The 14,693-nt window shown below is 51.1% G+C and overlaps 1 protein-coding gene across 1 annotated transcript in view; it reads left to right on the top strand.

Moving 5' to 3' along the window:
• Positions 1 to 1,137: 1,137 nt before the first annotated feature.
• Positions 1,138 to 14,693, top strand: part of dnmbp (dynamin binding protein) — a gene marked incomplete at its 5' end in the record, with an annotated part of 40,870 nt that continues 27,314 nt past the window's right edge. The window contains 3 exons of the mRNA XM_084459750.1: positions 1,138 to 1,282; positions 1,537 to 1,659; positions 4,990 to 7,368. Coding sequence (XP_084315876.1) covers positions 1,138 to 1,282; positions 1,537 to 1,659; positions 4,990 to 7,368 — 2,647 coding nt within the window. The remainder of the gene's footprint in view (positions 1,283 to 1,536; positions 1,660 to 4,989; positions 7,369 to 14,693) is intronic.

The raw sequence follows: 14,693 nt of genomic DNA on the forward strand, positions 1-14,693 counted from the left end.
TCTTTCTGACTCATCAGAATCCACTAACTCCAGAATGTTCTCGACCCCTCCCATTATGAGACCCAAAGGAGTGAAATGGACTTATACTCCCCACCAGTCGGCTGTGGGAATGTCCATAGCTCATCCACAAACTATGCACTCATGTTTAGTTGAACAGAGCAAATCGTGTGAGTCATCTGAGACCAACTGCCAGTATGTTTATTGGTTCCGTCTGTTGTTCACTTGAGACCCCTAGTGGAGAAAACTGAGTAGTGCACAATGCCTAGAGGAAGGAAAACGTTTCGATTCCAAAATGCTCTCTCATGCTCTCTCTGAACATTTAACGATATTCAAGTGACTTATTATTATAACGGCGTACTCATACTGTCTTACTTTGTTCTCCACCCCCCCCCTCTCTCTCCCCCCTCTCTCCCCTCTCTCTCACCCCTCTCTCCCCTCTCTCTCTCCCCTCTCTCCCCTCTCTCCCCCCTCTCTCCCCCCCTCCTCTCTCTCTCCCCCCTCTCTCCCCCCCTCCTCTCTCTCTCCCCCCTCTCCCCCCCCCCTCCTCTCTCTCTCCCCTCTCTCCCCCTCTCTCCCCTCTCTCTCCCCCCCTCCTCTCTCTCTCCCCCCTCTCTCCCCCCCCCTCCTCTCTCTCTCCCCCCTCTCCCCCCCCCCCTCCTCTCTCTCTCCCCTCTCTCCCCCTCTCCCCCTCTCCCCTCTCTCCCCCTCTCTCCCCTCTCTCTCCCCCTCTCTCTCCCCCTCTCTCTCCCCCCTCTCTCCCCCCTCTCCCCCCCCCTCCTCTCTCTCTCCTCTCTCTCTCCCCTCTCTCCCCCCTCTCTCCCCCCCCCCCCCCTCCTCTCTCTCTCCCCCTCTCTCCCCTCTCTCTCCCCCTCTCTCTCCCCCCTCTCCCCCCCCTCTCCTCTCTCTCTCCCCCCTCTCCCCCCCCCCTCCTCTCTCTCTCCTCTCTCTCTCCCCTCTCTCCCCCCCTCTCTCCCCCCCCCCCCCTCCTCTCTCTCTCCCCCTCTCTCCCCTCTCTCTCCCCCTCTCTCTCCCCCCTCTCCCCCCCCCTCTCCTCTCTCTCTCCTCTCTCTTTCCCCTCTCTCCCCCCCTCTCTCCCCCCCCCCTCCTCCCTCTCCCCCCCTGTCCAGGGAGGGAGTGATGGAGCCGGGCTCGGTGGTCCGGGCCGTGTTTGAGTTCCTCCCCAGCGTCTCGGAGGAGCTGCCCCTCTTCACCGGCGATGTCATCGAGGTGCTCAGCGTCGTGGACGAGTTCTGGCTGCTCGGCAACAAGGACGGGGTCACAGGTGAGGGAGCGGCCGAGGTCATAGGTCAACCAAAAGTTTGTATCTTTATTCGAATAGCACTTTTGCTACACAGGGTTAAAAAGGCCTTCATACATCTTTTTTTACATTATCTCTCTATATTCACACAAATGATTTTAATCTTCACACATGATGATTCTATTTATGCCTTATTCTATGTTCTTCTCTACCCTTATATTCATCTCCTCCTCCTCCTCTTCCTCCTCCTCCTCTTCCTCCTCCTCCCTGGTTTCCAGGCCAGTTTCCCTCCACCTTCGTGGAGGCGGTCACCATCCCCAGCACCAAACCAGGGGACATTCTCTTTGTGTGTATCAATGACTTCAGCACCGCAGAACCTGGCAACCTCCCCCTCAAGAGAGGTACGGGACACACGCGCACACACGCGCACACACACACACACGCACACACACACGCACACACACACACACACACACACACACACACACACACACACACGTAATCCAGTAAGTAATATTGTCCTGCTGTAGCAGTTAACCATCTAACAAGTCATATTTTTCCACTCAGCCTAACGCTACTTGTTGAAAGGATCTTAATGTCAGTGTACCCAGGTAAAGCGTTGTTTATTGTTTCAGTGTAGTGGTGTGTGTGGAGGGGGGGGGAGGGGGGTCCCTTGTGGTAGATGTAGCATCTAGTCTCTAATTTCTAGAACGATGACTCCTTTAGGCCTTTCTCAGAACTCCAAATACGATTAAAGTTGGATCATGATTCCCCCCACTATCATCTACATAAAGCAATCCTAGCAGTTCGTAATCAACGTCATTTTGAAGTGACGTACTTTTGTAATGCAGGATGTCAAATATCTTGAGTTGGCTGCTTTGTGTAGAGGCAAATCATCCTCCCAAGGCCACACAATGTCCTCTCTTTGAATACACATAGCTTTGATCTATATTTGGAGTTTCTGTTGGTTCCCTTTTCATTGAGCGAAGCTCTCTAGCTGCCCAGGACCCAGACACCCTCTAGAGGTCAGTAGTCTCATCAGGTGTAGTAGGAAACTTCATTCTGATGAGATGTCTGGTTCTCCTGCTGATTCTCTTCTCATCTTTCTCTTTGTGTTCTCTTGATCAAAACAGTGTTCTATTCTGTTATTAGCTCCATATACAGTACAGTACACCTGTGTTATTAGCTCCATATACAGTACAGTACACCTGTTTTATCAGCTCCATATACAGTACAGTACACCTGTGTTATTAGCTCCATATACAGTACAGTACACCTGTGTTATTAGTTCCATATACAGTACAGTACACCTGTGTTATTAACTCCATACAGTACAGTACACCTGTGTTATTAACTCCATATACAGTACAGTACACCTGTGTTATTAGCTCCATATCCAGTACAGTACACCTGTGTTATTAGCTCCATATACAGTACAGTACACCTGTGTTATTAGCTCCATATACAGTACAGTACACCTGTGTTATTAACTCCATATACAGTACAGTACACCTGTGTTATTAGCTCCATATACAGTACAGTACACCTGTGTTATTAGCTCCATATACAGTACAGTACACCTGTGTTATTAGCTCCATATACAGTACAGTACACCTGTGTTATTAACTCCATATACAGTACAGTACACCTGTGTTATTAGCTCCATATACAGTACAGAACAGCTGTGTTATTAGCTCCATATACAGTACAGTACACCTGTGTTATAAGCTCCATATACAGTACAGTACACCTGTGTTATTAGCTCCATATACAGTACACCTGTGTTATTAGCTCCATATACAGTACAGTACACCTGTGTTATTAGCTCCATATACAGTACAGTACACCTGTGTTATTAGCTCCATATACAGTACAGTACACCTGTGTTATTAGCATCATATACAGTACAGTACACCTGTGTTATTAGTTCCATATACAGTACAGTACACCTGTGTTATTAGTTCCATATACAGTACAGTACACCTGTGTTATTAGCTCCATATACAGTACAGTACACCTGTGTTATTAGCTCCATATACAGTACAGTACACCTGTGTTATTAACTCCATATACAGTACAGTGCACCTGTGTTATTAGCTCCATATACAGTACAGTACACCTGTGTTATTAGCTCCATATACAGTACAGTACACCTGTGTTATTAACTCCATATACAGTACAGTACACCTGTGTTATTAACTCCATATACAGTACAGTACACCTGTGTTATTAGTTCCATATACAGAACAGTACACCTGTGTTATTAACTCCATATACAGTACAGTACACCTGTGTTATTAGCATCATATACAGTACAGTACACCTGTGTTATTAACTCCATATACAGTACAGTACACCTGTGTTATTAGCTCCATATACAGTACAGTACACCTGTGTTATTAGCTCCATATACAGTACAGTTCACCTGTGTTATTAGCTCCATATACAGTACAGTACACCTGTGTTATTAGCTCCATATACAGTACAGTACACCTGTTTTCCAAGTACATTGGCCAAAATAGAAGCGCGACCATATCTACTGTAGATTACAAATCTTACGCTTAACTTGTTTTTCACTTTGAAAGTGCCGGATACAACCCAGTTCAAAGTGATATTTTTTATTTGGCATGTGATCTACATTGATTACGGCCATTGTCATCCAAATTTAGTTCAGTTTTTGTGGTCAGATTTTGATAATCATTTGAAAAATTATTTACATTACTGTATGTTACTTTCAACCGATTATTTTTTTTTCTACACGTCATTTGCTTTTCTCCATCATACCATTATTTACAAAAACACAGATAGAGGACATGTACCGACGAAATAACATTTCCTGGATCATACTGAAAGCCGCACATTGGTCGTCTGATAGTTGAAATGTTGTTTCCTGTGCAACGTTATGTTCCACAGCGGCGGTGCCCCACTTTATGGTCTAGACACAATGGGAGGCGGAGTCTGTGATCTCTGGAATGTGACCTTTTTGACCTTCGGAGGACATTCCATTTCCCTCCATCTCTGGATGTTATAGTAGCAGACTAGAGGCGAATGATTCCCGTTCAGCTAAAGGGCTGTAATTAATACTGGGGTGCTTTTGTCATGCTGGTCCCTGTAGAGTGAGAGGGTCAACAATGACATTTTTGTGGTGTCATATAGGAATCAAAATCATTTTGGACACCCACAGTATATAACTCCCTCCGAAACATATTTGATAGATAACATTGTGTATTGTTTATCTTTCAGAATCGTGACAAAGGCATAATGTTCTAAGGAAGATTAGTAGTTGATTTTAGTGAAGGTTTACTTTCAACCTCTGAAAAAAATACTAAGTTTGATCTCCATCTCCTAAAAAAAGAATCCTCCTTCGCACACACACCTGCACCTACACTCATCCCTCGTTCACACACTCGCATATCTCTCTAACACTCTACCCTGCTCTTCTCTGCTTATTCCTACTCCTATTTTATGAATTGTCCAAAACATTTTTTACTTTCACATTAAAAGTGACATTGTAGTCAAGGTTGTCATGACATTACAACCATGATGCAACAGTGTCGGTAACTTTGACATGACGTTGAATCTGAAACATATGGTTAAATAAATACATTTATGGTAAATAAATCCGTTTTAGGATTGAATGCACTAGGTAAAGTGTATGATGATGATGATGAGGAGGAGGAGGAGTAGCAGTCCTGTCGACTAACCCCGCCCCCCGCCCTTCGTCTCCCCAGGTGACGTGGTCGCAGGCGAGGGCGGAGGCGACCCGGCCGGGGCGTGGCGGCGCGGCCGCGACTCCCGCGGCGCCCGCGGCCACTTCCCCGCCTCCTGCGTCAAGGAGCTCCACCTCTCGGGGCGCTCCAGGCAGCTGTCGGAGCGCTCGGCCCAGGCGCAGGCCTCCGAGCTCCCGCCCCACGCCCTGGGGCAGGCCCGCGCCCTCATGGGCCTCCACGCGCAGCTCCACGAGGAGCTGGACTTCCGCGAGGGGGACCTCATCACCATCACGGGCCTCCCCGAGCCCGGCTGGTTCCAGGGGGAGCTGGGCGGGCGGAGGGGGACGTTCCCCGAGGGCTTCGTGGAGCTCCTGGGGCCGCTGAGGTCCACGCACGACACCGAGCCCCATCTGACGAGCTACGACCCCCAGCCTTTGAACTACGACCCCGAACCTTTGAACTATGGGGTTGAGGAGGGGGAGGAGGAGGTGTTTGAACATGAGGCGGAGGAGCACAGGGAGGAAGAGGAGGAGGAGGAGGAGGAAGAAGGCGGGGTCCACGGGGTGGCGCTGTACGAGTTCCGGGCGATGGAGGCGGGAGAGCTGGACTTCGACGTGGGCGAGCGCATCCGGGTGCTGGGCACCCTGGAGGACGGCTGGCTGGAGGGCGAGCTGCGAGGCCGGCGCGGCGTCTTCCCCCACCGCTTCGTCAAGATGGAGGACGACGGGGGGCGGGCGACGGACGGGACGAGCGCCGTCGCCACGGGAGAGGAGGAGGCGGAGGACGAGGAGGAGGAGAGCAGCTACCCGTCTGAGTACGTCTCAGGCCTCCAGGAACGCGGCGGCGCGGGGTACGGCTCGGAGTGGGGGGGTCCGCAGGAGGACCACACGGTGTGGGACCTGGACTACTTCGAGAGGGCCGAGGAGAGGAGGCGGCAGGGGGAGGCGGCCGGCAAGCGGCCGGCGCAGGACGGCGCCGGGGTTGGCGCTCAGGACCGAGGAGGAGGAGGAGGAGGAGGAGGAGGGGAGAGCGCGGGAGAGAGGAGGAACAGGGCCCAGCCACGCAGGCCGGCCGCCCCGACTGCCCACCGAGGGCTTTGGAGGCCCGGCTCGGCTCCCCCGGCGAGGCCCAGGCTTCCCCCCCGGCCTAGCCTGCCGTTGCTTAGCCGCCGGCGTCACGCTAGCCCCGGCGCTAACCCCGCTAACGGTGGCAGCAGGGCTAGCTACCCCCCCGACGGCGCCCCGCCTCCGCAGTCTAGCCGAGCTCTCTGCCTAAACCTTCTCAGCACTCTGCCGGCCTGGTCTAAAGAAAACGGACATTACAAGAGGTCACCAGCAGAGGGCGGCACCAGTAATGGAAAAGGCCCTAGTCTCGGCAAGGCGCTACTCGGCCTGGTCGAGGTTCATAGGCAGAAGAAGCTGACGCGCCACTCCAGCGTCAACGATGCCGATTTGGTGATGGGTGTCAGCGGCGACCGGAGGGGGCGGTCCTTGGAGAAGGGGCGTGGCTTGAATGGCCTCCTGCCCGCCTCGCTCACCCTGGACACCCTGACGACCTCAGCCGGCGACCTGGAGGCCAAGCTATCCCAGCAGCTCTTGGAGTTTGAGAAGAGCCTGGGGGGGTACGGACCAGGCGATGCTAAGGACGTCACGAGGGACGTGGCCGGCGGCGACGGCGGCCATCGATCCCGCATTTCTCGCCACTTCTCCATCCTGGACTTCAGCAGCGAGAACGACATCATCAGAGGCACCTCCCACTCCCCGCTGTCCCTCCTCCTGCCCTCCTTCTCCCCCTCCAACTCCGCCTTTTCCTCTCTGGAACGCCGCAAGACCCTCCGCCCCCCTCCCCCCCGCCCCAGAATCCTCCGCCCCCCGGCCCCTTACAAACCCGCCCGCCCGGCGCCCCGCCCGCCCCCTCCCTGCCCTCGCCAAAGCTCCGCCCCTCCCTCCGCCAACCCCCTGCCGCCCGTCGGCCCGGTCTTCTACGCCCCCGGGGAGGACGACGACGACGACGACGACGGCGAGCTGGCCACGAGATACGCCCCGGACGTCGGCGCCCTCGACGGAGGCGGCGGAGCGCCCGCTTTCGGCGACCTCGCCGCCCTCCAGGAGCGGGAGATGGAGCGGCAGCTGGAGGCCGAGGCGGCGCTGGAGGCGGCGCTGGAGGAGGAGCGCGAGAGCGAGCGCCGCCGGGAGGAGGAGTACCGGGCGCTGCTCCGGCTGCAGGAGGTGGAGCGTGACATGGAGGCCTACGCCCAGACTGCGCAGGAGCTCCGGACCATGCTGGAGGAGGAGGAGGAGGACGAGGAGGACGAGGGGGCCCGGCTCCAGGCCCTGGAGAACCTGGAGTTCTGCAGCTACACCCTGGAGACGCTGGCCCTGGAACAGCAGCAGCTGCAAGGTAGGGTAGAGGGGAACGGGAGTTCTGCTGATCTCAGAGCAGTTGGAATGAGTGTTATCACAGGTAGTAAGTAGGTACATAAGTAAGTAGCCTTGAGAACCATTAAGGAGCCTAGTGGGCCATAGGGCAGCAGCCTATCTCCTGATTCCTTAGCGTGAGGCCTATCTCCTGATTCCTTAGCGTGAGGCCTATCTCCTGATTCCTTAGCGTGAGGCCTATCTCCTGATTCCTTAGCGTGAGGCCTATCTCCTGATTCCTTAGCGTGAGGCCTATCTCCTGATTCCTTAGCGTGAGGCAGTCTGGACATGACGCTAGTATGTCTCAGAGACTTACCCTCGATCCAACCGTTGATGCCGAGTGCCAAGCAGGGAGGCATTTTTTATAGCCTTTGCTATGACTCGTCCGGGGATCGAACCTCCAACCTTCCCAATCTCAGGGCGGACACTCTAACCACACGGCCACTGAGCTAGAGGTGGAGCACGGGTATCGCGTCGTCTCGGCTGGGCTTGAACTCTGATCGTTGGTCCGGTTCCGGTTCTTTGCGTTTGCTGTTCGAACAGTTGTGGGAGAGTTGTCGCAACCCCATTTCACCACTGTTGAACATGTTCTGTACAGTTACAGTGACACTGTACGCATGTGACAAATCAATCCCTTGCATCTCGAATCATGACAAACACCGTGACCGTTTACCCCGGTTTTCTTTGTTTGCCTGCTCTGCCACTGAAAGACCCTAGATTCTATGTTGTGGGTTGGATGTACTGCAACTGAGGAACGAATTGAACCATTACTCAACTTAGTTACACAGATCCGGCTTAGCAGACATCAATTAAGGGAGACCACACATCCGCAACTGTGTACTTTCAATTTTCAAACTATCTAGAATGTAGTTAGTTAGTAGAATGGTAAATAGTAAATGGACTGCACTTATATAGCGCTTTTCCACCTTAGCGGCACTCAAAGCGCTTTACAATGGCCTCTCATTCACCCATTCACACACACATTCACACACCAATGGCGGTAGCTGCCATGCAAGGTGCTAACCTGCTCATTGGGAGCAATTTGGGGTTAGGTGTCTTGCTCAAGGACACTTCGACATGTGGACAGTCGGAGCTGGGATTCGAACAGCTGACCCTTCGATCATCGAACGACCCGCTCTACCAACTGAGCTAGAACTGCCACCAAGACAAGGACAGACCCCGGTGCTGCAGAATCGTCACCCCACTGTGAGAAACGCATGACGGCGATCTGCTGCTGTGCCGTTCAGGCTCACTCTGTACAGGACAGGACCTGGAACGCGTGTGCGTGTGTGAGTGTGCGCGTGTGTGAGTGTCTGCGTGTGTGCGTGTGTGCTTGTGTGTTGAGGTGGGCTCAATAGAGTTAGTGTTCTCAGGACGGGATACACCGAAGCCAGTGTCGGCTGACTCCAGAATTTAGGATCTACCGCTCTTTCTTGCTGCCATAAACTCGGTGTTTACTGTGTTAAACGCTCCGGCGTCGGTATAATTAAATATCTAGATCTGCGTCATCATGCTTACAGTAGCCGTGAGGATCTACCGATGCTGCCAACTGCCACCGTGATCAGTTGCAGTTTACACAATGTGTGCCGGAGGCAGATTAAGCGAGGTGTCAAAACATGGTTGTCACACTGACACTAGAGATGGCAAGTCAAGGTAAGAGGTTTGACCAGCCTGGGCTTCCATACTCACCGACCTGGTTCCATACTCACCGCCCTGCTTCCATACTCACCGCCCTGCTTCCATACTCACCGGCCTGGTTCCATACTCACCGGCCTGGTTCCATACTCACCGGCCTGCTTCCATACTCACCGCCCTGCTTCCATACTCACCGCCCTGCTTCCATACTCACCGCCCTGCTTCCATACTCACCGGCCTGGTTCCATACTCACCGGCCTGGTTCCATACTCAGCGCCCTGCTTCCATACTCAGCGCCCTGCTTCCATACTCACCGCCCTGCTTCCATACTCACCGCCCTGCTTCCATACTCAGCGCCCTGGTTCCATGTCAGCCGGGGGTCAGGGCTTCTGACTATGCGAGTAGTAGTAGTAGTAGTAGTAGTAGTAGTAGTAGTACTCCACCAGAACAATGAGCAGAGGGAAGGAAAGGCTCAAGTGTTGTTTTTGATCTTTAGCTCAGGCTCAATTTATCTCCCCTTCCGGAATCTCTAGGAATCTCTGTCGTATCTCAGATACACACACACACACACACACACACACACACACAGACCTACAGTACACACTCAGAGACACAGACTACTGTACGTACGTACACACACACACACACACACACACACACACAGACCTACACTACACACTCAGAGACACAGACAACTGTACATACGTACACACACACACACACACACACAGACCTACAGTACACACTCAGAGACACAGACTACTGTACGTACGTACGTACACACACACACACACACACACACACACACACAGACCTACAGTACACACTCAGAGACACAGACTACTGTACGTACGTACACACACACACACACACACACACACACACACACACACACAAAGTGTACAGTAGCTCATGCTGTTAACCACGCCTTATTTGAATAACTGAGCATATCAGCCATCTCCACAGACCACAGATGGGAATGTTCTGTTTGCATATCTTCACAGCACTGTTTAAACTGTGTGTGTGTGTGTGTGTGTGTGTGTGTGTGTGTGTGTGTGTGTGCGCGTGTTTGTTGGTGTACTGTATGCGTGTTGTGTGTTTACGGTACATGAATGGCACTCTGGTGACGAGCTGGTATACAGAAGGATTTCAACAGCTTCAGTGTGTCACCTTTTCATGTTTCCGAGGCCTAGTTCAGCGACTGATCTGGTCATCGACTGCGTATGTCGAGGAGTCAGACCGGTCGACGTGTTTATCATTCCCATCAAGGCTTGGTCCATTGTGTTTGCAGGAACACCTGTATGTAAGACTTCCTGTCACACTTCCTGTGACAGGGCAAGATAAGTCATTGTTGGTTGGACTTATGGCATTAGATTTATGGACATAACTGGGTGTATGTTTAACTAATGGCGGCGTTACAGCAGACGCCATCGCATTCCTAACCTCCAGAAGGAAATGAAACTATGGTCTTTTCTGTGAATCAGTGCTGCTTCATTTCATTCCCTAAGCAGTTCCTCTATTAAACGTACCCATTTAATAATAGCTTTTAAAATGAGGTGGTTAGGGGTTTTCCGTGACCACTGCGACCCGATCCCGACACGACACATCCCGAAGAATCAATCATTTTAGGCGGAGTCATCGTGCAGCCTGGCGAGGGATTAGGAGGCAGAGTCATCATGATGTCTGGCGAGGGATAGGAGGCGGAGTCATCATGCTGTCTGGCGAGGGATAGGAGGCGGAGTCATCATGCAGTCTGGCGAGGGATAGGCACTGGTTAGATAAATGGTAATGGTAAATGGACTACACTTATATAGCGCTTTTCCACCTTAGCGGCACTCAAAGCGCTTTACAATAGCCTCTCATTCACCCATTCACACACACATTCACACACCAATGGCAGTAGCTGCCATGCAAGGTGCTAACCTGCTCATTGGGAGCAATTTGGAGTTAGGTGTCTTGCTCAAGGACACTTCGACATGTGGACAGTTGGAACTGGGATTCGAACCGCTGACCCTTCGATCATCGAACGACCCGCTCTACCAACTGATAGAGATGTGGAACGCCATAAAAAGTCACAAATATTGTACCATGTTTTCAAATCTGTACAGAAAGAGAAGACAACATTAGTAGCAAGGCTTTAGAATCCACCTTTTTTCGCATATCATACCATGAGATACGAACACACACATCCCCCTACGCATCCAGTATAACTGAGAGCCTGAAGTGCTCCGTTAGTGGGAGGGGCTCAATACTTTGCTCAAGGGGCACTCTGGCAGTATTGGCTACTATCCAGTTGCCCGACCCTAACCTTATCCAACGTTTACTCTCCAGCTGGTACTGGGGGTCCAACAAGCAGCTATATCAACCTCTGAGCCAAACTGATACAGTGCAAGGACTGGGGGATTGCGCAAAGTACAGAAATGGAGTTGAGCTACAGTCTAGCTGAAGTCAAAGTATTATAGACAGAGAGGCAGACTCTCTCCCAAGGCACTCCAGGAAAAGGTTATTGCTCTGAACTCTGGTGTACTCTCTAAGCTCGTTAGCTAACTTAATTTCGTATCGGTGCTCAGTTCCCTCGGTCTCCAAATCCAATTCCACGTAACCGTGTACACTTTGTCCAAATCATTTTCTACTTTACATGACATACCTGAAAATGAAAATAGGAGGGCAAGGTCAAAAGGTCAACACTACGCCTCATTGGTGGACTGATCACTCCGTCCCCAAAGCTAATTGGCTCTTAATTGTTTAAGTCGGGTTGTGCTAGCGAGGTGCGGAATGCCGTCTGCGGGGGCCAAACCTTTCTCACGTAGGTGCGATCTGCATTCCTGGTCCATGGTGAGAGGGGAGCTATGCACGTGGGCCTCTCTTTCTCTCTCTCTCTCTCTCTCTCTCTGCCTGCCATCCCTTGCTCTCTCTTTCCTTTCCATCTCTCTTCCTCACCCCTCACCCCTTCATGCTCTCTCTCTCCCCCTCTCTTTCCATCCCAGCCCCCCCCCTCCGTCCCTCTCTCTCTCTCTCTCTCTCTCTCCCTCCCCTCATCCCGTTTTCATTCCTGGTGGTTGAGGTATAGTACGAGACACCCACGAGCGCGTCGGCCCGGCCGAGAGTAGACCATGGCCCGCCTGGGTGCGACGGTCAGGACGGCGTTCTGGAGAACCGTGGTGCGTCCCGTGGCGCGCCTCACCGCCCTGCTGGGACAAGTCCTCTGGGCCCCGCCGTCCAATCACAGGCCAGGTAGGGACGGAGACGAGGGCTACCAGGGGGAGTAGAGGGAGGACAGAGCTAACCAGCTGAGTTGCTAGCTAGTGGACTCAGACGTAGCGGACACTCGGCTTCTCGCTCACGACTCCCGGCTGTGGACTGCGGAGAATCATCCAGTCGGTTTTAAAACGGTTCAGATCGAGTCCACTGTCTGTGTGTGTGTGAGCTCAGTGAAATGCATGTGTCTTAGCGTATTTTGTAAAGACACTAGCTTTCATTTATTGGTGCGTCCTGCTCATCGTAGTGAGGACGAACTGAGTTTGATGCACTAAATGTACTTGGAATACTAAGCAACATGACTTATTTTTATGTAGTTAGGAAGGATCTCACTTTGTCCACTGTCAATAATAGTCACATTATGGTCCTTCCATGTAAGAGAAGGCTTAAAAAAGTAGCTTATTTCATGTTTTCTGTAGCGCGCTCTTTTCTGTGCTCTTTCAGGAGAGATGCACTGGGGATAGGAACCATGTTGTATTGGTGAGGAATGTGGTCACCTGTGTGCGTGTGCTTGTAGATGTGTGAGTTATTGAGAAGGTATTCATGTGATGTGTGCGTGTCCTAGCTCGATGGCGGCTTTGAGATTTGACAGACAGCAGTACTGAGTCAACTGCCAGCGCACACACGCACGCACACACACACACACATATACTGTGTCCACACACACACACACACACACACACACACACACACACACACACACACACATACGCACACACATACACATACACACACGCACATACACATACAGTACACACACTCACAACACTTGCACACACCCCACACAGTCCCCCCACCTATAGACCCACACCCTGTTTTTCTCTCTCTGCTTGTAGACAGACAGACACACACACACACACACACACACACACACATGTAGTCCTGCACAGCTGTGTACACACCAGCTGATACGTGTGTTTTCCTTCACTGTGATGTAGAAAGGGGAGGAGTTTTCATTATAGACGTCTGACTGGGCAGAGAGACCCCCCCCCCCCCCCCAACCCCCTCCCCCCCCAACCCCCAAAGCCCCCCCCCCTCCCAGACTTCAACCAGGGGAGGAGGTTTAGCTGAACATGAATCGATGGTTTGATTTCCCCTCATAAAGGACCTCATACAGTATGTACATTATCTACATCCTCTCCTCTCCAAATTATTTTCACTTTAGTCCTAAAGCATCATTTCATGTCTTTAGGACATGATGGTCCGACAGTACATTCACTTTGATGCGTATGTTACATGAATATAATGTTCACAATGTTTTCTATTTGAGCTGATGATGAGAATTGACATGTAGATATTTTTTATGTAGCGATATATTAAATACAATTGCATCCATTTAAGTTTATTCGCAGCAACATTGTGATGGATGAAACCAAGTAAAAAATACTGTGTGTGTTTGATAAAATCAACATTGTCATTTCAGCTGAATTTACATTTCAAACAAGTACACTTATCCATCTTAGATAACTGCTATAAATACCAGCTCAGACATTAGCATTCCATTATCTTTGTGAAAGACATTCATTAAAGAAGCCTGTTGTCGTCAGTAAACTTCACTTACCCTCAATCAAAGGATTTATGAAAGGAGAAACAGGTTTATTGAGTCCTTTAATGTTTGTCCTCATGAATGTGGAGGAATTCTCACCCTTCAACATTTGCCACTTCCTACAGGCAGATAGGTTTGTCACCCGGTCTTGGTTTTGTTAGGGTGTCGTTTGTTGTGGTAATCAATCAATCAATCAAAGCTTTATTTGTATAGCGCATTTCATACCCAGAGGCAACACAATGCGCTTTACAGAGAACAAGGGAGGTGGGCATACGACCCACTCTCTACATATTCCAGAGGGAAGCAAAAAAACCAGTATCACCCGGGGGCCAGATAAGTGAGCTGTAAAAATTCTTCCCTGACCCCTCTCAACAAGGCAATGGAGCTCCTGGAGTATGTTTGTCTACCGGCTAAGAACATTTATAAAGCAATAAATTACATTCAATTACATTTCAGAGTGAGAGAGGCTAAAAGCATCATAGGAGAGAGAATATTCTACGGACATGCTACATCATCCACAGCAGACACGGGGGTATCTATCGGAACACAGGGGTATCTATCGGAACACAGGGGTATCTATCGGAACACAGGGGTATCTATCGGACTCCGGGAGGTCTGCTGGTGACAGTGGGGCATCCTCTGGACCTGGTTAGAAGATAGGAGGGAGAGAGAGAGGCACTAGGGAGAGAGAAGGCAGAGCCCTTGTCACCCGGTCTTGGTTTTGTTAGGGTGATGTTTGTTGTGGTAATACTGGCTGCTTGTTTCTCCTCCACACCAACAGGCCAGCGCAAATTCCTAGTACGTGTATGTATGTGTGAAACCTACCTGGCAAAAAAATAAATCTGATTCTGATCAAAGATTTTGTCGAT

Source organism: Borostomias antarcticus (assembly GCF_949987555.1).
Source record: "Borostomias antarcticus genome assembly, chromosome: 29".
Taxonomy (NCBI): domain Eukaryota; kingdom Metazoa; phylum Chordata; class Actinopteri; order Stomiiformes; family Stomiidae; genus Borostomias; species Borostomias antarcticus.